The 25,076-nt window shown below is 38.1% G+C and overlaps 1 protein-coding gene across 2 annotated transcripts in view; it reads left to right on the top strand.

Annotated features, from left to right (window-relative positions):
- The window catches only part of LOC148865445 (U3 containing 90S pre-ribosomal complex subunit), a 37,725-nt gene extending 13,064 nt beyond the window's left edge, over nucleotides 1-24,661 (top strand). The window contains exons 4-7 of one of the 2 annotated variants that reach the window (XM_088978143.1): nucleotides 9,628-9,677; nucleotides 16,193-16,306; nucleotides 16,439-16,541; nucleotides 24,336-24,661. In XM_088978143.1, coding sequence (XP_088834269.1) covers nucleotides 9,628-9,677; nucleotides 16,193-16,306; nucleotides 16,439-16,541; nucleotides 24,336-24,356 — 288 coding nt within the window. In that variant the 3' untranslated portion in view covers nucleotides 24,357-24,661. Of the gene's footprint in view, nucleotides 1-9,627; nucleotides 9,678-16,192; nucleotides 16,307-16,438; nucleotides 16,738-24,335 lie in introns of those variants that run through there. The other variant, XM_088978142.1, reaches the window with a different exon arrangement.
- The last annotated feature ends 415 nt before the right edge of the window (nucleotides 24,662-25,076 follow it).

Consider the following 25,076-nt stretch of genomic DNA (forward strand, 5'->3'; position numbering starts at 1 on the left):
GAAAGTGAATATTCTTCAATTTGCAGATGATACATTATGTTTTGTGGAGGCGTCCCCCTCTCACGTGGAGTTAATCCTTGGGATTCCCTCTTGGTTTGAAGTGATTACAGGTCTGAAAGTTAATTGGAATAAGAGCCAAATTATCCCAGTTGGACAGGTTTCCAATTTAGCTGAGTGTGCTGGTATTCTGGCTTGTCAGATTGGATCCCTTCCAGTCAAATATTTGGGTCTCCCGCTTGGGGTGAGTGGTGGTTCCTCTGCTATCTGGGACCCAGTTATTGAGAGATTGGAAAGGAAGCTGGCTTCTTGGAAGGCTAAATACTTATCTTTTGGGGGGAGGGTGACTTTGATTAAGAGTACCCTCTCCAATCTGCCTACCTACTTTCTATCTCTGTTGTCCATTCCTAGGAAGGTTGCAAATCAGATTGAAAAGCTTCAAAGGAATTTTCTTTGGAGAGGCTGGGAGGAGAAAAAAGTGCACTTGGTGAGTTGGGAACAAGTCTGTCTCCCCAAATCTGAAGGGGGGTTAGGTATAAGGAAGCTGAAACAATATAACTCTGCCCTCCTAGGTAAATGGATTTGGAGATTTGCTGTAGAATCTGATGCTTGGTGGAGGTCTCTTATTGCCAGAAAATATGGTTTGAGTTGGGGCATTTGGAGAACTAGGGATCCCCCTCCTAACTGGGGTATCTCTCTGTGGAAAGGGATAATGAAGCATTTTCCAGATCTGGCCAGGGGGAACTCAATCAGGGCTGGTAATGGTAATATGACCAAATTCTGGAAGGACACTTGGTGCATAGATGCTCCTCTTGCTGAGTCCTTCCCACTCCTCTTCCAGTGTGCTTCAGATCAAAAGGCCTCAGTTGCTGAGTGCTATAGTACTTCTGGTGGTTCAGTTCTTTGGACTCCTTTTCTAAGAAATCTCTTTTGACTGGGAGGTGGATGAGGCAGTGAATCTCCTGACCTGTCTCCAGTTTCAAGAGTTGGATTAGCTCAGAGGATAAGTGGCTTTGGAAGTGGAATTCTGATGGGATGTTTTTAGTTAAATCATTGGCTGCTATGCTTGGTAGGAGGGGTGTTCCTGATTTCCCAGTTCAGCAAGTGTGGAATCCCATTAGTCTGACTAAAGCCAGTTTCTTGGTTTGGACCATGGCTCTTAATAAATGCCTTTCCAAGGAGAACCTTGTGAGAAGGGGATTTCAGATTTTGGACCTATCTTGCAGCTTATGTGGGTGCAGTGCTGAATCTACTGATCATTTGTGTATTCACTGCCCGTTCTCTGCTCAGCTGTGGAACCACTTCCTCAGCTCCTTGAAAGTTTGTTGGGTGATGCCGAGGTCGGTAAAAGAGCTGTTATGCGGCTGGCATATCGTGGGCTTGAGCATGAAAAAGAAGACTTTATGGAAGATGATTCCAAGTGCTGTAATTTGGTGTATCTGGACCGAGAGGAAAAGAAGGGTGTTCAGTAACAACTTTCTAAGTCTGGAGGACTTAACTCAGAAGTTAGTGGGCAAGCTGATTTCTTGGTTGTCTATGGCGGCAAATTTTAGAAGCTGTAATGTGTCAGATGTACTTTTTTCTTTGTCTTGATGGCTTATGTAATTGCTGAATAGATCAGTCGATCTGTTCAGGGACTGATCTCAGCCTCTTGTGTATATTTCTTTCTCAATAAATATTACTTTACCTTTTTCAAAAAAAAATTTATAACATGGGTGATCAATTTATAGAAGACCCTTAAGTGAGAGGTGGAGGATTGAAGGCTTTGATTGGGAGACTCTGGATGAGAATCAAGTCTAATTTTTGGAAAAAAGGTTTGAAGAGGGAGAGATTAAGGAGGCAGTTTTTTCTATGGACAGATCAAAATCTCCAGGACTCGACGGTTACACAATGGCTTTCTATCAAGATTGTTGGGAGATAATTAAAGAAGACTTGGTCAGGGTGTTTAATGAGTTCTACAGGAGAGGGGTGATAAGTTCGGGAATGAATTTTACTTTTTTAGCTCTGATCCCAAAAAAGAATAATGCCAGCCAACCAGGGGATTTCAATCCAATAAGTTTGGCCACCAGTATTTACAAGGTGATTGCAAAGGTGCTGTCTTTGAGGATTAAAAAGGTGATCTCCCATTTAGTTTCTCAAGCTCAAGGGGCCTTTGTGCAGGATAGACAGATTATTGACCAAATATTAGTTGCAAATAAATGTGTGGAGGCTCATAAAAGATCGAAGGGGAAGGGAGTGACTATCAAGTTGGATCTGGAAAAAGCCTATGACTTAGTGGATTGGAAATTCTTGATTGAGATTATGAGGAGATGTGGGTTTGGAAACTTGTGGTGTAAATGGATCTTGGGATGCCTACGAACTTATCAATTTTCAGTTATAGTTAATGGGATAGTGTATGATTTTTTTGAAGGATTCCTTGGGCTTCGGCAGGGTGACCCCCTCTCTCTTTTTGTTTCTTTAAAGCTCTCTGCTCCAATCCCTCCTCTCAGGTGTTCCCTGTTAAAGAGGTTTGGTCAAGACCAATTCCCCCAAAATAGCAGTGTTCTGTTGGGAAGCCTATTATGGTAAGATCAATACTGTGGAAAACTTGCAAAAGAAGAAACCTTTTCTGTGTAAAGTGAAGGGTGAGGATTGTGTAACCATTTGCTGATATCATGCTCCTTTGCTACCAATATTTGGAACTGGGTTGTTTCATTATTTGGGTGCAGGTGGAATTTGCTCTCTGAAGTAAAGCTGCTGTTCACTTCGACTGCTTTCGGGAGATTGACAAAAAGAGGGAAGCTAAAATCTTCACACTTGTTGGTTAAAATCTTGCTGAAATCAGGGAATGCATATTGACAAGGACTATCTCATGGTTAAAATCTTCACACTTGTTGGCCTTTGATGACTTGAGGAGAAATTGGGCTGCAGTGGCTGCTACAGTCTCCACCAAGATCAAATCACAAGCTGAATGGATTCCCCACCGGATGGTGTGGTAAAATTGAATTTTGATGGAAGCTGCCAAGGTAACCCAGGGCCATCAGGAATTGGTGGGATTTTGAGAGGCAAAGACAACAATATGTTGTCTCTATTTTCAGGACCAGTGGGTGAAGGTGATTCGGTAAGGGCAAAGCTACTAGCAGCGATACAAGGTATATAGATGGCTAGTCAAATTGGAGTGACCAATCTGCTAGTAGAAAGGGATTCCAAGGTAGTAGTAGACTGGCTAATTAGCCCAGAAACAACATGTTGGGGCTACAAGGATCTGTTAAAGAAAGTTAAATGGATGACAAGGAATATGATTATCAGGTTTCCGTGGGTCAGAAGATTAACAAATGCAATGGCTGATTCTCTGGACAGGCAAGGGGTGTCAAGGGGAGATCTATTTTGGGCTACTTTGTACTTGTGTCTCAGGCTTGGGCAGTTTTGGTGTATATGGTTCGGTCCTAGGGGGGGTAACATCTCGTGCTTCGTCCTAGGTTGATTGTTTTTTTGTTATTTGATTTAATAAAACTACTCTCATTTATAAAAAAAAAGGAGAATAATTAATTAAGGTAATTAATTTGTAATGTATCAATCGATACATTAGAGTATTGACCTGCATTGGACGATACAGACCCGAAACGGTCCAATACGGGTCAATATCAGCCTGATACAGGCGAAAAGGAACAAAAAAGTGGTTTCAATACGTTCCATGTATTGGGCCTTTAGTGGAACGACGATATGTATTTATTGGTATGGGCTGATACGTTGCGAAATTGTGAACCTTGGTTAGGCCCATTACTCTATTGGTTCTTATTCACATTAGTTGCAAGTCCATTAGACCTGAATATTGTATGGCATGGGACTCACTAAGCTCTCACATCAATTCTTATGGGTTTGACCCATGTAGAGAACCACATAGGCCGAATTCACTAGGTGAACCTAGTGAACCCCTAAGCTAATCGAATTGGGCTTAATATGGACCCAACACTTAAGTGTAAGTGGGCTTTGGTTTCAGCCATCTTATGAAGCCCAAAAATAGTGGATTAACATAAGAAGAAAGCCCATTAAGTTTCAACCCTAAATGGTCTTTTGTTCTTATCCTCTCATCCGAAATATCTATCCATTGTTCACAGGGAAGGACCTCTTCCCTAACCATTAAATGCAGCGTTACACTCTCTACTTAGATGGATCCCAAGATAAAAACCTTCTACAAACTTTTTGATTAAATAATTTATTTTTTAATATAACTGTACTTTGCAAATTGATTTAAAAAACACATTGAAATCCACTGCCGGTAGTTTAAGGTTTTCATCAGAGAGAGTGTAACCTAAAATATTCTTTTTGTTTGACAAAGTGCTGATCTTATCACAATGATCACTCACCCAAGTGATATTCCAAACTACTCCAACATACCTAGGTATTTGACCCTTGGAGGATCTCACTAGTCGGTATATCAAAAGCAGTCAAGTCCAACACTTGGTGTAGTGCCTAGTATATTATCAGATTTGGGGTTATGTGCAACATTCTAGTTTTGCCCATTTGTTTTCAAGGTCTAGGGTATAATTGGAAATTGGCCCTTGTTTAATGTTTATGATAAACACCCATTAAGTTTCAACCCTAAATGGTCTTTTGTTCTTATCCTCTCATCCGAAATATCTATCCATTGTTCACAGGGAAGGACCTCTTCCCTAACCATTAAATGCAGCGTTACACTCTCTACTTAGATGGATCCCAAGATAAAAACCTTCTACAAACTTTTTGATTAAATAATTTATTTTTTAATATAACTGTACTTTGCAAATTGATTTAAAAAACACATTGAAATCCACTGCCGGTAGTTTAAGGTTTTCATCAGAGAGAGTGTAACCTAAAATATTCTTTTTGTTTGACAAAGTGCTGATCTTATCACAATGATCACTCACCCAAGTGATATTCCAAACTACTCCAACATACCTAGGTATTTGACCCTTGGAGGATCTCACTAGTCGGTATATCAAAAGCAGTCAAGTCCAACACTTGGTGTAGTGCCTAGTATATTATCAGATTTGGGGTTATGTGCAACATTCTAGTTTTGCCCATTTGTTTTCAAGGTCTAGGGTATAATTGGAAATTGGCCCTTGTTTAATGTTTATGATAAACACCCATTGATTTTATCTTGGGTCTAACCTTAGTTGTTGAGATAAGATGCTCCACTAAGTCGCTAGTACATTAATGTCAGCCTTTCTAAGATAAACTCCCCAAGTCTATCTAATGGTTGAGGACATACTAAACTAACATAAGTCTCATAAATGTCCAATTCAAGGGGTAATACATAGAAAATACAATGGACACAAACATGAAATAATCAAATAATAATGATTTGATTTCGTTCAAACAAGTCAAAATACATCAGTCTGATTGGAGTTCAAGGCGTACTTTGTTTAACAGATCCCACATGTATTTCCCATTGCTCACAACATCTGTAAGCACCACACATGAAGCGGAATACCAATAACGTTTCTCCACACCAGGCTTCTAGCCCCCACTTTGTGGATAGTGTTGGAAGGGTTAGGATCTATCATATGGATGGCTGGACAAAATTTAAAAAATTTCCTAATCCTTTTGGGAATTGAATTCCCTATGTTTTGTAAAACTGCATTTTTCCAGATTGGTCTTGCACTAAACTGGACCAGATTTGAAACCAAACAAAGAGGGAGATTTGTACCTGATACGGATACCACAAATGCAGATCCCAAGGTGGAAGTTCACGCCCAAATCAGTCCTAAAACTAACCTCCACTGAAGATGATGCAGTGTATAGGTGAAGCGGATTTAGCAACACAACTTTTAGCAAAACTGCAACCCAACTACTTGGATCGAATTAGGGAAGGTGAGCCTGAAATTCCTTTGAATTTTTCTTGTAAAAATCAGAAGAAAACTGATCTATATTAGTCCTTGAAAGCCTAGGTCGTGATAGGGTTTCTTGGAAGACAAGAGAGAACAAGAGAGAACAAGAGAGAGTGGTCTTCTAGTCTGGTTCGCCCTCTTCTTCTTTTATCTCCTTATGGAGCACTTTTCTAATCAAATTAGGAGATTATCCAAATCTAATTTGGATCTGGACTCTATTAAGAGATAAGCTTTATCCTCTTAAGATGATGGGTTATCTATACCCATTTCCAAACCCAGATTTGACCCAAAACACGACAACCAACTTAAGTTGTCATGTGACAGCTTACTTAAACTTATTAATTATGGGTGTTGGGCTCATTTCCTTTAAAGGCTCATGACCCAAGATGTTGCATGGCCAACTTAGGCCTGATTTCTATGGCGTGGGACCCCACAATGACCTTACATAAGTCCACATGGGTTAAGCCCAACCTCTATGAAAAGGCTTAGCCGAATTTACTGCTAAATGCAGTGAACCCCTGACCCTGAGCACATCACTATGGGCTCAATATGGGCCCAACATTTACACCTAAATGATCATTGAACTCAACCATCCTATGAAGACCCAAGGATAATAGACTTAAGTAAGATAATGCCCATCAAGTAATCAGCCATATAATATGGTCACAACACTGCCCGACAGGTAAGGACCTCTCTCCTAGCTGCAAGGTGCAGTGTCGCACTCTCCACTTAGATGGATCCTAGGAATTAAAACCTTTTGCAAACATTTTTCACAAAACATTAATATTATATCATATAAATATATTTTGCAAAACTAAATCTCAAACACAGTTGAAATACATTGTCGGCAGTTCGGGTTTCTATTAGAGAGAGTGTAAGCCCTATCATTCACTTTGTCCGATAAAGGGGCCGATCCTATCATCATGATCCCCCACTCAAGTGAATTCTCAGACTTCTCCAACATACCCGGGTTTTGACTCTTGATGGATTTCACTGATTGGCATATCAAACATAGCCCAATACAATACCTAGTGCAGTACCATAATCAAGTCTAGGGGTTATGTATAACTTTATAGTTTTGCCCATCAATGTTCAAGGTCCAAGCCATAATTGAAAAATGGTCCGGGTTCAGTGTTTCATCCAAACACACACTACATGTGTTTTGGGTCTAACCCTACCAGTTGAAACAAGCTGTCCCAACTTCTTTGGTAGCACATCAGTGTCAGCCTTGGCAGGATAAGCTCTCCAAGTCTATCCAACGGCTGAGAACATTCTAAACTAACACAAATATCATAAGTGTTCAGTTTAAACAGAAACATACCAATATCAACATGAAACAATAATGTACTTTTAATCATTTACAATAAATGTATCTGTACATCAATCTGATTGGAGCTAAGGGCATACATTGTCTAACAGATAGCTCCAACAGAAGGATCCCATCTCCCCAATCTTTACTCAGGAGAACTATCCTTGAAGAAGCCACACTCCAACACTTCCTTTGCCTCCTTAAAATTCAGTAGAAAAGGGAAAAACCCTGCATTTAAATTGACTCCAACTCTTCTCGGATGCCATTCTTTAGTACTCCAGAACTTCCTCCTTATCTGGCTCAAATTTCACAAATGACTTACTAAACATGCTTCTAAACGCTTTACTCGGTCAAGAGTCTTCATCTGGACTCTTTTTCTTTTGAGAAAGATCTCCATCTGGATTCACATATAGTTCTTTCATCTCTATATATCTGGGTTCACGAATACTTCTTTCAAGTACCAAGTTCCAATCCTCCTGAAGTCGTAAGTGTTTTAAATTCCAAAGTTAAGTAGTTTAATTTCTTATTTCAACCTCTTCTGTGCTATTTTGAATTTTCTGCTTCTTTGATTACCCTGTCCAGCCCGTGCTAACCCTTCATTACAGCCCTACTGAACCCTTTTATAAGCCCCTATTTATTTTGTCATTCTCTTTTAATATCCTTGGCATTTCAACCCTCATAAATATTCCCTTTCACCAGCTTCTGCTAACTAGAGGTGTCAATTGGGTGGATTTGGTCCAACCCGATCTAGTCCAATGTGAGTCCACTTACAAATGGGCTGGACCCAATCCAGTCCAAATCCAATCCAATCCATTAAAATGTAAATGGATTGGAATCCAAACTGAATGAAATATCAAAATTATATAAAAGCACTTTTAGCATTGAAAAAGCACTTTCGTAAAAGTACTTTGATAAAAAATATTTTCATAAAAGCACTTTATAGAAAGTACTTCGGAAAAGTGCTTTTGTAGAAGCACTTTTATAAAAGCACCTTTTGAAAAGTACTAGACTTTTATAAAAGTACTTTTGTAGAAGTGCTTTTGTAAAAGTACTTTATAAAAGTGCTTTTGTAAAAGTACTTTATAAAAGTGCTTTCGTAAAAGTACTTTTATTAAATTACTTTCATAGAAGTGTTTTTATTATAAAAGTGTTTTCATAAAAGTACTTTTGTAAAAGTGCTTTCGTAAAAGTTATTTCATAAAAGTGATTTTCTAAAAGTGCTCCATAAAATTGCTTTCATAAAAGTGCTTTTATAAAAGTACTATAAAAATGCTTTCGTAAAAGTGCTTCCTTATTTTTTTTGTAATAGTGATTTCATAAAAGTGCTTTCGTGTAAAAGTACTTTTGTAGAAGTGCTTTCATAAAAGTACTTTTGCAAAAGTGCTTTTGTAAAATTTCTTTATAAAACTTCTTCTGTAAAAGTGCTTTTATAAAACTACTTCTGTAAAAGTGCTTTCATAAAAGTACTTTTTAAAAAATGCTTTCGTAAAAGCATTTTTATAAAAGTGCTTTCGTAAAAATACTTTTCATAAAATTAATTTTATAATTTTTTTTTGTAAAAGTACTTTCATAAAAATGATTTTATGCTGTTTTCAGTTTTGATTGATTTCAAATTGGACAAGGGTTTGGCCTCATGATCGGATTATTGAAAATTTGGTTTAGGTCTAAGTCAAACCAATAAGAATATGGACCAATTTATTTTGGATTGGCCCAATCCAATAATTATAATGGACTGTTCAAATCCAATTTTATAAGGTTTGGATCGGATTGGATCCAAACCAAAACTGGTCGATTGACACTCCTACTGCTAACCCCTTTAAGATGGCTTAAGAATTGGATCTATAGCAATATCTTGCTATTATATATATCTTAGTTTTTCATCCTCTTAAACTTCATTAATAAATCCTATTTCTCCTGATAGTTTCACATGTTAAATCACTAAAACCTATCCCTGTACTTATTATGCAAAATCCATCCACCCATGTACCCTCAGAATCTTTGTCGATAACTTCTATTTGGTGTGCAATAACAATCCTATAGTTGTTTTCTATCCTCTCTGTCATCACTCATCATCATCTGGTAATTCATGACCACAATCATGTCTTGTTCAACAAATTCATAATGTTAATGTACATTTACTGCACGACAGCATCCCATTAGGTTTAACTGTTAACCAATTATTGTCAGAAGCCTTGTTTAATCTGACACGCTGCATATTTGAAGGTTATGGTTTGTTTGACATGATTTTCCTACGACTCTTCAATGTTTTTCTGGAGAAATTTCTATTGCGTTCCCATTATGTGGGTTACATTAATTCCTGTTTGAAGTTCGAAATGGCATACATGCTACATTTTATATTTCATACTTTCTAGTTGATCTGTTTCATTATAAGGTTGGGAGAACACTGTTTCAGTAACACCTTTTCTCTAATTAGTGGGGAAATATTAATTCTTGTATTTTGGGATGATGTAGGTATCACTGCTGAAAGCCCGTGTGAACATTGCTAGTGGTACGCCAAACAGGTGAGAGACAATATTTATTTATTTATTTTACAATTTCTGCCTTGTGTAAACCAAGGAACTGTACAAAGAGAAACTATACAAAACTAAGGTTCTCCGATCTTTCCGCTGAACTAATAGCTGACTACAGTTAGAAAGCAAAAAAATCAATATCTAAAAACCATGTATTGAAAGTCATGAGTAAAAAGTGCCTTCAGTTCTATTAAGAACTCCTTCCAAAGAATTGGCAGAAACACTCATTTCTTCGAGTCCAAATGCACCAGAAGACCACCAGAGGAGTAACTCCTCAAACTACTCTATCCATCTCACTTAGGCCATCCAGATGCCAGGTCAATAACACTTGCATCATTGATTCTGGAAAGCACCCCTTCCATTCATCTAAGTGATGTATCTAGCATGTAGAGGGCTGCAGGGTATTCTTGAAGGAGAAGAAACGGGGAAGAACTAAGAAAGAAATAAGATGGAAAAAAAAAATTCATTCCTCCTTTGCTTTTAATATCTGTATTTTGTCTTTCAAAATTTAGTACGTAACAAAGTTTGAGGCCTTTGTTCCAAATGGGTGGACCATCAACTAAATGTTTAGCAAGGACAGGAGGGGTTATGTGATGACAAGGATGAGGATATGGACAAAGGAAATAGCAAGTGCAGATGGAATCTTTAGTATCTCAGCCCACTACTGGTTTGAGGTTCCCTATGGGAAGATTGAACAAGTTAGACATCCCAAACACATGTTGAGTGGTACTAGTAAAAGTGAATTAAGGTAAGGTCAAATTTGTCTAGTAGATTATATTATTTATTCATTGACCGTTTTCTTGTTTGCGGTGGAGGTATAACTTGGATTCAGCCAACCCAAACCCAACCCGAAAACAATGGTTTTGAATTAAAGATTAGGTTAGGATTAAAGTTGGAAAATGCAAACTTGATAGAAGGTTGGTGGGGTTAGGCTGTTAGAATTGATGCCTTGGGCAACCAGATCCAACCTAAACCTGGTGTTTTACTTGTCACTGTATATTCTCATGTTTCATAACAGATGACAGGATTCCCCTTCTCAATCACATGAACTACATCCACCAGGGTTTGGGTACCTTTCAAAAGAAGGGTTGGAGGGGGGGGGTGAAAGGGATATGGGATGGGCTACCCACCTACCCCCAATCACAACCACGAATTACATCAAGTATCAATCACCATAGCTCTCCCAACCAACTGATCTATTGCAGGAATCTCAGTGAGTGTGGCTGTCTATATAAAGAAAATTACCTTTGATGGGGCATTGCTTTCCCATATCCATTTCCAAGCGGTGTCCTCTCTCCCAGATCCTTTTTCTCATTGAAAGATCTTACAGATTTGCCCACCCACAACATCTCCATTTCCAAGTGATGTCCTCTGATTAATGCCCGTTGCCCCCTTCCCCCCAACATCTCCATGAGATCATCCACCTCCAAATATTGATTGCAATTTACATTTGAACTGTTGCATCTTTTTTTTACCTGGGCTATAGAAAATGGCCCAGGAAACGATTCATCTAAGGGCTGCTGACTGCACCAGATATCCCTCCAAAATTGACTCTATCACCTGTTCCCAGTTTCATCTTTATGGATGACATAAATGCCTTCCTGCATTTCATAATACCCCTCCACGTCCCTGAACCATACATGCTATATGGATAGGGGCAGTTTCCCAATCATGATTTCATCATCATCAAAGCCTTGTCCTGACTATATGGGGTCAGCTACATGGATCCTGTTTTTCCATTCCATTATGTTCAGTGATATCCATCCATCATTAAATTATAGGCACTTAAAATAATTTCTTATTACTTCCACCTGAGTTTTTTTTTTTTTTTTCGATAATTGAATGGTAATTTTATCAACAAGATAAGAAAGCTGTTACAAGCATCCCAAGGAGAGGCACTAGGTGCAATTTCTCCTTGAAAAAACCTACAGGTTAAGCAAACGAGAAAAGATTACAATACAACCCAGTACACATTTTCCCTATTAACCCCTATTACAATGCGCCTCACATAGGTCCCAGGTGCAGCACTTTCAAACGATGTGCTCCTAGAGCTTCACCCTAGGCGTGCGCCTTTTTATTTTTTGCACTTTTTGTTCTTTTTTCAACCTAATGACTACTTGTTGGGGATTGGCCTTGAGGGGCTTGGTACAAAGGCGGATCATAGAATAAGGAATGCAAGATGTTTTACATCACATTAACTATTTGAAGTATGCAATTGAGCTAAAAAAGAGATTGTGGGTTTTACATGCTTGAAAATATTTTATATGTTTGATTTTATTTTAAATTTTCATTTGAATATGCTTTACATATTATGTTTATGTATTGTAATTTTACATAATTGTTTTTTGAAAACATTTATTTTAAAACTTAAATGTATATTTTTTATTAATATTATGTTTAATATAATTTTTTTTTATTTTTTTGCATTTCTTGGCATTTTTTATGAATTTTTTGTTTTTTTGCTCCTTGCTTCGAAAAGGCGCATGCCTCACCTTTGCCTTGTGCATCGAGTGGCAATTGCTCCTTGTGCCTTTTTTGCGTGCCCCTTGCACTTTATCTGTGCCTTGTACTTTTAAAACATCGGCTTCAACCCATCTGAACGTGAGATTAAGTCTTCCTAAGCATGTACGGAAGGAAAAGAAAGGTGGAAGGGCTGTCTTGTTTCTATACAAGAAAGGGAAATAAACACACAAAGGGTGACAAAAATAGGAGACAACAGAGAAATTGAAGTCGAAGACTGGGGGTTGGGGAGGAGGGTTGCCTTGACTACTGGAGGACGAGAGGACTTGGAGGCAAGGTTGAGGTTAACTCCTTTCTCACCACATGATAAGCCTCCACTTCTAGGGTCACTTGGTTTCTTCCTTGTGAGGGAAGTTCCATGAAAAGATTAGCAACCCTGCACAAACCTGCTTTTGAATCCATTGCTTCTGACTTTGAACGAAAGGAACTTGAACAAGCATCTCTAGAGGTATCACTTTCGTCTGAGAGATTGAACGAGGAGGTGGGAAGAAGATGTATCTTCGCTTTCTCATTAGAGTGGATCTCCAACATTGCTACTAAAACTCCCAAGGGTACATGGGGGTTGGTGGGGATTCATCTCATTCCTAATACAACTCAGCAATGACCTGCGATCATTTAAATTTTTATGTTCGAAGGAATGAAAGGAATGGGCCCGAGAGGCCTTACACGTCTTGTCCCTACTAAAATTAACTGGGCCTGCCTTATCTCTAGGCCTCAACAAAATTGGGCTAAGAAACCTGGGCTTGCCCCCAGGCCCAACCAACTGCTCAAATTGATTTGCTCAAACCGAGCCCACATTTTTCAAATTCAAATTCAAGTCAATTGGACCACCATAAGGGGCAGAAGGAAAATAGCTTTAGGATCTGACATTCTAGTCCCTACCTTGTTTGCCCTGCAACCTCCAACTTAGATTGTCCACGTGTAGGCTTAGGGTGAGGGACTTAAAGGCCCTGACTCACTGAGTTAGACTTGGTCATCTTCTTCGGTGAGATAATGATGTTGAACTAGATATTTTGTTCATGCACCTTTTGTCTACACAATAGACATGCAGGTATTAACAAATGTTCTAAAAAGCATAATTGTATCATAAATCGTAAATAAATGTGAATCAGATTGAATTGTGAACTATATAATTAATTGTAAGATTATTTTTATTTTTTAAAAGCTTATCAAAAAACTAAATATAGATATACTAACAAGCAAAATATAAATAGAAAAGTGATCCTACTTTTTTTTTTAAAATCCATATCTACCATATATGTACCCCAAACAAAAGAAGTTACCACTTATACAATAGAAGCCTAAGATAACATAAATAAATGGCTCCATATCCTACATATGATGGGAAATGAATTCAATATATGGTTTTAAATAACATAAATAAATCAATTTCTAGTAAGGTCCTTAAAACAAGTCACCCGTGACAAAACTAAATATAAAAAAAAAAAAACCAAAATGACAAAGTAAAGAACTAATTCTTAATTGAATTGATTTGAATCGGAGCAAATTACAGAAACCATATAAATATTTATGAATCAAATTGTAGGATTCAAATAAAAATCATAAGATCTTTGTAGAAAAAGTTTCAGACATAAGATTCAAAATGAAACCCTTGGGATTCATGATTCAAATCGTGAATCATGTAAATTGGAAGATTTTGACAATATTAACACCAACAAACTTGTTGACAAGTCTACTTGCTTATGGGAGAAAAGGGTACAATTCCTTTCTTTCTTCATATTTGGACTTGACCTCTCAAAGATCAAGCCATTTAGAAAAGGCTCTTCTTGTAGAAGCATTCTATATTTTCATAGCCAATCAAGTGAAAGGCTTGGAGTGAAGAAAAGCTATATCAACAACTCAACAAGTATGAGTGCTATATGCTTTTAGCCTTGGTCTTTAGTGAATCTTGCCATAAATTGAAGGTTGCTCCCATCATTGAATTGAATCAACGAGAGTTGCATGAAGGGATGGGAGATCCATCATATGGATAGCCGAACCCTGTAGGAAGGTTGGGCGAAATTTCAAAAATTTCTTGACTCCCACCTGTGAATCCTATTCCCAATTTCAAGGTTTGTTCTTGTAACAAACCATACCAAATTTGAAACCAAAATAAGGGAGGGATATACCTGATACGGAATCCATGTAATAATGCTCATCCCAACGTAGGTGTTCACACCCAAAGAGGGTACCAAATCCTCCCTCCACTGAAAATGACACAACTTAGGGTGTTCACCAAGAACTAGTGATTCTTCAACAAGAATCAAATAGGATAGTGAGCACAACTTCTACATTGTTTCTTCTGGCAAGAAACAATATCAAGATCCAATCTTGATCCAAACCAAGGACTGGAAATCGAACAGGGTGGGGCGGCAAGAGTAGGAAGAAAAAGAGCAGAAGGCAAGAGTAGTCTAACTGTGTTGTCTTCTCTCTGTATTCAGTGAATGTATCTTTGGAGGTTGGCCCTGCTCTCTTATTTATAGCCTTAAAGAGAAAATTTCCTAATCCCATTAAGAGTTTCCTAATCCAAATATTTTATTTGAATATGGACTCTTTAAATGATAAGGATAATCCCTTATCTTATCTGCATATAAAGATCAGCCTTCCTAATCAAATTAGGAGTTCCTTTGATCCAAATCTTTATTTGGATCTAGACTCTTTAAGTAGATAAGGATAATCCCTTATCTTATCTACTGATTCAAATCCTAGATCCACCTCTATTTAATTAATCTATTTAACCTAGTTCAAAATGGACTTTTAGGCCCATTAAGCTTTTAGGCTCACTTTCTCTTTAACGTTGGCTAGCTTGGCTCTCTTTGTATGGCGTGAGACCTTATCATTGATCTACACATCAGACACATGGGTTCAGCCTATCATCTGTTACAAGTTCTGGCTGAATTCACTACTGAATACAGTGAACCCCTGAGTCCATCACTATGGTCTCGCCCAACATTTGCATTAAATGGTCCTTGGGTCTAGCCATCTTATGAAGGCCCAAGGAATGTGGGCAGATGCAAGATTAGCCCATCAGGTATAATCCTCAATGGTCTTACACTTAACCTCTCAGCTTATAATTGTCAAACACTGTCCGACAAGAGAGGACATCTCCCTCGGCTGCAAGGTAGTGCTGCACTCTCTACTCACATGGATCCCGGGAATTAAAACCTTTTGCAAACATTTTGAAACCATAATATATATATGTATATCTCTATATAAATATATTTTGCAAAACAAATTTCAACGGTTGAAATCAACTGCCGACAGTTTAGGTTTCCATTAGAGAGAGTGCATCCCTGATCATTCACTTTGTTTGACAAAGGGGATGATTTTATCACTATGATCACCCACTCAGATGAATTCTCGGACTGTCCCAACATACCCAGGTTTTGACCCCCTCTAAAGATTTCACTGATTGACATATCAAAGACAGTCTAATCCGACACCTAGTGCAGCATCATAATCGAGTCTAGGGGTCAGGTGTAACATTTCAGTTTTGCCCTTCTATCTCCAAGGTCCAGGGCAATACTGGAATTTTGGTCCGGTTCAGGGTTTCAAGAAAACTCACACTGCATGTACCTCAAGTCTCACCTTGGCAACTGAGATAAGCCACCCCAACCAACTTGGCAGTACACCAGTGTCAGCCTTGGCAGGATAAATCCCCCCAGATCTATCCAACGGCTGTGAAGATTCTAAACTAACACGAGTCTTATATGTGTTTAGTTTAAGGGTATTACACATAAACACACTATAATAACATGAATCAAATATGTACTTTATTCATTTACAATAAATGTCATAATGTACATCATGCTGATTGGAGCTAAGGGCATACACTGTCTAACATTGCATCCCTTTGTACTTCAATCATTATGGATTCAATCTTATAATTTGCCTCCATTTTTTGTGTTAATTCAAAACATGTAATGTGGGCCTTGTTTTAGTTGGTTTATTAATTTCTTTTGTTACTTTTCTTGTTCTAATTCCAGGATTAAGAAATTAATTGAAATTGATGAATTAAGGCTTTCACGCTTAGCAGTGCTTGTGCTTGACATGCACATAGATGCCAAGGGCTATTCCCTGTTTACTCAACCACAAGTCAGGTATAGAATTTTAGCTATTCTCTTCTGCTTCCCCCCTTTGTGGCTCCTGATCTCTTTGTTTCCTTATGAGTGGATGTAATTTGTGCACTGTTAAAATCCTATCATCTATTGACTTATTGTCTACTTGTGTAGTGGTGAATTCTGGGACTTGTATACAAGTCACTTGCACCAGCAAGTCATCCAGGGTGATCTACGTATTTGTCTGTATGGCCATATAAGTCAAAAGAAGAATGAGGTAAAAAGTGCAGCACTGGATGAATGATTATAGGCCTTTAAATGTACCAATTTTGAGCTTGAGACACTGTGCTGTTGCATATGCTGAACATTGTGATTCTGTTATTTATTTAGTCAACTGAGGCAAGCTTTTACCTAGATGCTTTTGTGACTTTGAATTTGATATATTTTACATCCAAGTTATGTCTTTAATTGAATTTAGGGGTAACCATTGTTTTAAAAGTGCAAGGCACAAAAAAAGCACAAGGGGCAATTTGTGCCTGAAGCACAAGGTGCAAAAATTCAAAAAACTCCAAAAAAAATAAAAAAATGCCAAAAAGATTAAAAAAAGTGGAAAAAACATTAAACATAAACATAATATCAATAAAATATAAACCTAAATTTTAAAATAAACTTAAATGGCAAGTGTTATGTTGGGTACCAGTCCTGATTCTACTTAAAACATTTTGGGTTTATCATTATAAGTTGGTGAGGCTTGAGAGATGTGTTGTCACATAACATATGACTATTACTTAAGCTAGAATGATACTTCATCCCCTTAGCAAGAAATTAATGTTTCTACAAATAACCTCCTCCACGTGCATTTTTAAGGTGTTGTTTTAAGTATAAGCAACCTTAGATAACAATCAATTTTTATTGAACAGCCCAAACTGCTTCAAGTAGAAACAAAAATGGTACGAAATATAACCAAAATTTTGGGTTAATTTGGTTTATAGGAACTAGGGTCTGGAATTGGAAACAGAATGGCTAACCATTTATGTGAGTTATGGGAAGCTCATAGCCGGCTCAAAGGAGTTGCCACCCATTTTTTTAGAGGAAATGGGCTCTCATTTCAACTTTGAAATTTGATCTTACTTTCTTGATAGTGACTACATTTCTCTTTGGGAATGACATTCAACTAAGAGACCTTGGATTTTGATGGATTGCGAGAGGGAGTGTGTTAGGCACCTCTCTTCCCAAGTTGTATAATCCCAATATGGGAGTTATTTGGGCTTAATTTTCCAAGAAACAATTTAAGAAGAGGTAAAACATCCAAAACCGTAGGAGAAGATTCTCAAGTTCCTTTAGACTTGGTTTGAGGTGATGTTATCGAGAGTTGGGTATTAGTATCCCCAAATCCCTTATCTTTCTACCTTTTGCTTCAAGTTTAAGTGAAATCAGAAATGAGCTAAAATAGACTAAAGAGATAGAAGAACAAGTTGAGAAACTTACTTCTCGGATATAGCCTTGATTGTTGATATCCAATACTTGGAACAAGCTGAAAAATAGGGAGGGTTTTGTAAATTTTAGACCCTACCCGCCTCCCTAAATCTCCAAACCAACACCTGGCCCGAAACTCGTAGCGGGTTGGATTTTGAGAGTCCAAATACTTCCCGCACATAAAAGTGCAAAACCCTCCCCGACCCTACCTTCCCTGCATTCAAGGGTAGGGGTGGGTTGGGTTTAAAACCCGCATCTAATTTCCTATTAGTTCTTGTCATATATAAGCAATATATAAGTAAAATAACACAAATAAACATCAATATTTCTAATTGTATGATTAAGACATGTTAAAAAACACATAAACTAGCAATTATCCTTCACATAAAATTTAAAATATTATTAAGTTCAACACATAGTACATAAAGTTTATATGCTTTCCAATAATATGCGGGTTGGGGAGGGTCGGGTTTAGCCTAATACTGTACCCTACCCGTACCTGTACGGGTTGTAGAATTCCAAAACCCATACCCACCCCAAAACCCGCCATTTAAGCAAAAAAACCCACCCCATTGGGGAAGGTAGGGCGGGTACCCACCACGTAGGATAGAAATTGCCATCCTTACTGAAAATGACGGAGGATTCAAGATGGTAAGTTGCTTCCAATTGATTTCTCAAAAAAAAAAAAGGGAGAGGACTTCGAGTTGTTTCACAGTCAATCAAATTTTGACAACGTCTATTAGATGGGAGGAAGATATTTTAGGCAGATTGGAAACTCAAGAGCTTAAGACTTGGGGGGTTCTTTGTGAGAAAGCAAGAATGCAGGTGTTGTAGAGGTTAGGAATGCTTCCAGCTCGTCCTTCTCTTTGTTGGGTTTGATTTGGGTCCTTTCTATAGAGATAAGAGGGAAAAAATCTATTTGAAACTTCAACTAATCACAAAACTTGGGTCTTAAGGGATTGTTTTCATGAAAATGACAATGGTTTTCAAATGGAGAAGGTTTGTAGTTAACATTTTTCTCGGTGCAACATTTTTCCTCGATGTGGGGTTGATTTCCATGGGTTTTGACTCAACCATAAATGTCTTTTTGTCTTTTCTTAGCTTTAAGTGAGGGTATCTTTAGGTTTTTGGGTATTTTAAGTCTATTAAACTTAATTTTATTAGTCCAGATGTTTTATTAGGTCAAGTACAAAGTTGACATCAACTTGCAAACGGTCTTAATTCTTGGGATCCATTCGAACAAAGAGTGTGACACTGCACCTTGCAGCCAAGGGAGAGGTCATTCCTTGTCGGACAATGTTTAATCATTATGGGTCGAGATGTTAAGTGTAAGAAACCATTAAGGGATGATTACTTGATGGGCTGAATTCAAGGATCATTTAAGTTTAATTGTTGGGCCCATTTTGAGCCCATAGTGATGTGCTTAGGGGTTCATTGCGTTTAGCAGTGAATTTGGCCAAGCCTTTTCACAGAGGCTGGGCCGGACTCATGTGGACTTATGCGAGGTCATTATGGGGTCCCACCAAGGTTTAAAATGTCAATGTCGATGGAAATGTCACTTACCAAAATATAGGACATGTGTTGGAAATGTCGAGGGGAAATATTGTAAAAATTAGAGACATTGTGGAAATATGCTAAGATATTTTGTAAAATGATAAAGGAAGCGTTAATACATATTATCTTATTCCCAAACTAAGCTATTTTGTCTCCCAAGAAACTCTCATTCAACCACAACTATTTTGGGACTGATATAGATCAATTTTCTTCTGATTTTTTTAAGAAAAATTCAGAGGAATTTTGTGCTCACCTCCCCAGTTCAATCCAAGCATTTGGATTACAGTTTTGTTGAAAATTGCATTGTTGATCCGGCTTCAAGAATACATTGTGCCATCTTTAGTGGAGGCTAATTTTAGGGCTGATTTGGGTGTGAATTTCCACTTTGGGATATGAGTTTGTGGCATCTGTATTAGGTATACATCTCTCTCTTTGTTTGGTTTCAAATTTAGTCCGATTCAGTGCAAGACCAATCCTGAAAAATGTAGTTTTTCGAAACATAGAGAATTTGATACTTAGAAGGATTAAGAAATTTTTGAAATTTCACCCTGCCATCTAGCATGGTTCAGCCATCCATACGATGGATCCTAACCCTTCCTTCATCTCCTTGTTGAGGCATTGTCTCTTTGCTTACTGAAAAATTGTTGGATCTCTGGGCTCTGTTCAAATCTTTGGATCAACATATTTGGGTGGTCTTGGCCTGGTGCTCCGACCATGTTGATGCTTCCTCCCTGGGTGTGCGCGGGGAGGGGGTTTGTCTCTACGAGGTCGTGGTGCAGCAATAGGTGAAAATTACACCACCTTCCTTCATGCCTCTCCTTTAGATTGATCCCCGGCGGCAGCGGTAGGTTGATGACACCGTCTTCCACGATCTTGTTCATGATCATGATCACCTCCTCTTTGGTGCAGACAAAAGGGGGAGGGATCGGTGCATTATTTCTTCTGCCTTGGACGTTATTGCAATAATAGGGCCCTGCCTAGGCCCTCTAGTATTGCGAGGCTTTCTATCGATAGCGTAGGCCTCGTTCTTCCCATACTGTCCTGAGGTTGAAGTAGACTGGGACAAAGTGCTTTTAATAGTGCATGTCGTCCTCTTCGCGCACTTCCACAACTAGCTTAAAGTCTTAGCTTATACATTTTCTATGCCTATCCTATAGGCATGCTGCATGCCTTGCACGCATTGTTTGACGAAGCTCTTCTCAGTGACATGCTCGTTGAAAACTAAGTGGGTCAACTTCTGAAATCTCATCACATAAGCCAAGAGATCTTCCCCTGCGCGCTGCTCTGTGTTGCGCAGGTCTACCATTGTCAGTCTCCACTCCAGGATAAACCACTTTGACAGGAACCTCTTCGCCAGTTTTGCCCACGAGTCAATGCTACATGCGGTTAGGTTGACGAATCAGGTATATGCTGGCCTGGTTAAAGATTTGGAGAACTCTTTGACTTTTAGATCCCCATCGGGAGCAAAAGACCCCAAAACATCATCAAATTTGTTTACATGATCTTGAGGGCTTCTCTTCTACCCGCCGTACTGTGACCACTGTTGGGGAGGGACGTACCCAATGGGCTAAGGTTTTAAAGGATTTAGAGTTTTGATTGGCGGATTGGTGACTGGTGGGGATGGATGCAGGAGGAACGACTAGGGTGAAAGGGGACTATTCGGTCCTGGCTGACTGTTGGAGGAGAACCTGTAGAGTGGCTCTCATCTCTTGTTGCATTTGCTCCAGGTGGTCGAAACGGGACTCGAACTTGTATACCTTGTTCGAGAGTATTTCGATGTCAACCTGCTCGATCGACTCCATACCAAACTAATCTCTAGTCTCTAGGTTAATGACCTCTTGGTTGTTGTTGTGTTGTTTAGGAATGGGAAAAAGGTTGATCCTGCGTGCGTCCATCCTCTGTGATCAAGGAACAACCAGAGGTTCTAATGTGAGTGTGGTGGATAGGCTACGTATGGTGGCCTCTTTGAAGGACAAAGGAAAACCGAGTGCAGGAGGTAGGCTAAAGGCTAGGGAAAATGAAGTGATAGAATGATGATTGTTTCGTTATGAGTTTGACTCCTATTTATAGGGAGAGATATCGAGGTCCCAAAAGGTAGGAGCCAAAAGTGCTTGATTCCATTTAGGAAAGGGAATATCGGATTCACTGTTAATTGTTAGGGAGCATTGCTAGGGTTTTGCCACATGTCTTATAAGATATTTCAAGGACGAGCTTTCTTTTCATTTGAGGATTCTCATAATACACGTGTACTATTTCCTTTCGTGGCCTAAATCGACATGGCGTAGGTGACATCACTGCTTATCTCGCATGTCCTTTTTTAAGCCTATGAGTTATCCTGCCACACGTGTTTTTACTGATGCACATGCTTCTTTCCTTTACTTCTATCCGGCGATGGGTTTGCACTCATCATGATCGTGAGATGGCTTTAAACTCATAGCAAGTTTGTACGGTTCTAAAGTTCATCGCAACATGTTTCAAGTTATGAACTCATTGCAGACATTCGTGTAGTATTGGTTTGACACCCTATGTATTCTGATGGTCTGAATGACCACCATGTACCTACACATGGCAGGTTAATATAAGTGATGACCCCTGGATTGAGGGTTGAAGTCCAGAAGATATTCGGGACTTGGGAATTAATGTTAATAGCAAGGTGGTGACTTTCATAACCCCCTTACCAAAGAATGGAATCAGGCAATGAACCCATGGAACACCTTTTTCTTCCAATACCTTATGATTCAAAAAATCTGGTTCATGTCTTCTCTTAATCTTAGGGTGGGGATTAAGGAAAGTTGGATACTTGAAGAATGGTTCACCCACTGGACTGAAATCGATGAGCCCAGTAGAAGTGGTGTGGTTTCAGTTTTTTCGAAGTGTTCAATGGTCATGTGGCAGATTTGGAGAGCATGCTGCAAACTAATTTTTGAGAAGGCCTCCTTGACATCTTTGCTATAATTAACAGGATACTTTAGCAAAGCCCTCCTGTGCACTTTATGAAATTTAATTTTGATGGTACTACATCAAATATTAAGAGGGGGAGGGCATGGTTTCTAGAGACGGTCACCATGGTTCACTGATCGTTGCTCATTCCATGGCTTTTACGGTTTTCTCCCCCAGTTGAGATTGAAGTGCTAGCTTTAAAGTAAAGTCTGAAATTAGCCTTGGGTCTCCATTTACACCATGTTATCTTTGAGGGGGGATGCACTTACTATCATGAACTCCTTGTTGGAGGTCTCAAAGGATGCTCCTTGGCATATAAAGCATCACGTTGCTGATTGCAGATGTTGGGTTAATTTGAGCAAAAATCATGCCTATTTTCTTGCATAATTTGAGTGCAGATGTTGGGTAAAACAAGTAATTTTAACTTAGGGTAAATTGCTGAAACCTCCCCTGAAGTTTGGTAATTGCAATTACCTCCCCTGAACTTTTTGATAATTACAAGTAGATTCCTTTGTTAGAATCCTCTAACAAAAATACTCAAAATACCCATGCAGATACTATTGAGGCCAGTTTCTAAAAGAAATACTACAATCGTTATGAACAAAAAAAATAAGAGTTTAAAGTTTTAGCTTTACCTTTGAGCAATTGATATGAGGGGAAAATTTGGAACATAAATCAATTTTGAAAAAAGAGATTGGAAAGGTCTGGGGTAGTGATTAATACAAAAGAAAATTTGGAAAATAAACATTTTGATCAAAAGTAACTATATGAGTATTTTGGACATATTTTTGTGCCTCTTGTTAGAAGATTCTAATAGAAGGGATCTACTTGCAACTGAATTAAAAAGTTCGCGGGAGATTTTGTACTTTTTACATAGTTATTTTAATTTTTAACTAGTTTAATTAATATGTAAGATCTTTTATGCTAAATGCATCTCTTCTCAAAAAAAAAGAAAGAATATCTAGATCTTTTCAATTTATCCATATATATCCAATGCGATTGCAATAGGTGCACTATGTGATACCATTATTTTGAACCTTGATTGCTATAGGACTGACACTATAACCATCTTCAACCATAACAGAGATGGTAGCTAGTAGAGAAAAAAATAGCAAAGATGGTGTATTGGTAAACGTCCTTATCAATTAGTTGGATCTTTTGTGCATATATGATCATGGACTTATAAATGATGGGAATTAACAAGTAACCACTATTATTAGCAGGTTTCTACATGGCATACACACTTAAACGTCCTAATTAGACCTGGCAAAAAGTTGATCCAACTAATGAATCCGATCCAATCTAACCCGAAAAAATAGGGTTAGGGTCTCTCATATTTAGCTACCTGAATTTGAGAATGACCCAACCCAATCCAACCTGAAAAAATTGGATTGGGTTGGGTTAGACCATTGGTCAACCCGCTAATCTGATTGTTAGGTCTAATTGGGCTACAAATTTTCACTCTTTTAATCTTTACTATTTATTGTTTACAACTCTTTGAATTGTTAAATGTTCAAGAATTTATTTTATTTTTGGAATTTTAAGATTAATGCTTTTAATTTTGGCATTTTTCTTTATTTTTAAAAATTTCAGTTATTTGTTTGGATGACCCGAATTGACATATGGGTCAACCCTAACCCGAACATTTAGGATTAGGGTCTAACATTTGCCAACCCAACCCAACCCAAAATTCAACGTGACCTGAAAACAACCCAAAGTGTCTTGACCCAACCCAAACTTGACCCACCCAACCCAATTGCGAGGTCTAATCCTAATCTAAGATCACATTTACATTCAAATGATTAAGAGGCCGGATTTGAGTCTGTTACGAGGGTTCATACAGTCCACGTTCATCCTCATAAGAGCCAGAATGAACTCCCCTGAAAAATTTATTATAGTGCAATCCTAGTATGACTTTCCTCACGGCAGTATAGATGTTATTGCTTTTGTGCTTAGATCATATGTGAATATTAATTCTTGAAAGCTTGTCAGCACTAGTCTCAAGTTGAGATAAAGGAGAGTCGTGTTAGGTTGGCAGCCGCTACTAAAACTTTTAGTTAAACCTTTGTGACCATGAAATTTGATTTATCTTTTGTACTAGGACAACATAGGATTCATATAACCAAACCCTTGGAGTTGGGACATGCATGGCTAAGATGAGGATGAGGACGATAATAATAATGATGGTGATGATGATGATGGATATCAAAATAAAGTGAAAAAAGATCTGAGCCCCTGTTTGGTATCACTTATTTTAATTTTTATGTATTTATTTGAATAAGTATTTAAAATAAGTTGTGAGATCGTATAAATGGAAAATAAGCACTTATTTGTATTTGGCAAAAAAGAAGTGAATATGTATTTATTTCAAAATGAGTACTTAGAAAAAAAAGCAACCCAGGGCTGCTTATTTTAAGCACTTATTCCAATTTCTGAGACAACTATCTCCATCGATTTTTCAAAATCCCGTTGAGCATCTTCTCCAATTGAACTCCAACATGAAGCGGTGACGGTGATAGGTGACACTGAGTTGAGAAATCATTCCAGATACATAAATCTCCTCTCTTTTTCTCCATTTTTTACTCCATTTTGCAGAAATCTTCATGGCTATAATTGTCATTTTTGCAAATATAAGTATTTATTGGTAAGTGGTTTACCAAACACTGCAACCCAAATAAGTACTTAAAAATTAGTGCAAGTAGTTTGGGGAAAGACCTCCCAAACACTATTAAATAATACTTAAATAAATACTTATTTTCATAATTACTTATTTCTCTTAAACAACTTAGTTCTCCAAAGATAACCTTAATCATATTGTGCCAAGTGTGGTTTATTACATGGG

This window comes from Nelumbo lutea, chromosome 3, assembly GCF_056320005.1.
Source record: "Nelumbo lutea isolate HS-2025 chromosome 3, American lotus-T2T, whole genome shotgun sequence".
Lineage (NCBI taxonomy): Eukaryota > Viridiplantae > Streptophyta > Magnoliopsida > Proteales > Nelumbonaceae > Nelumbo > Nelumbo lutea.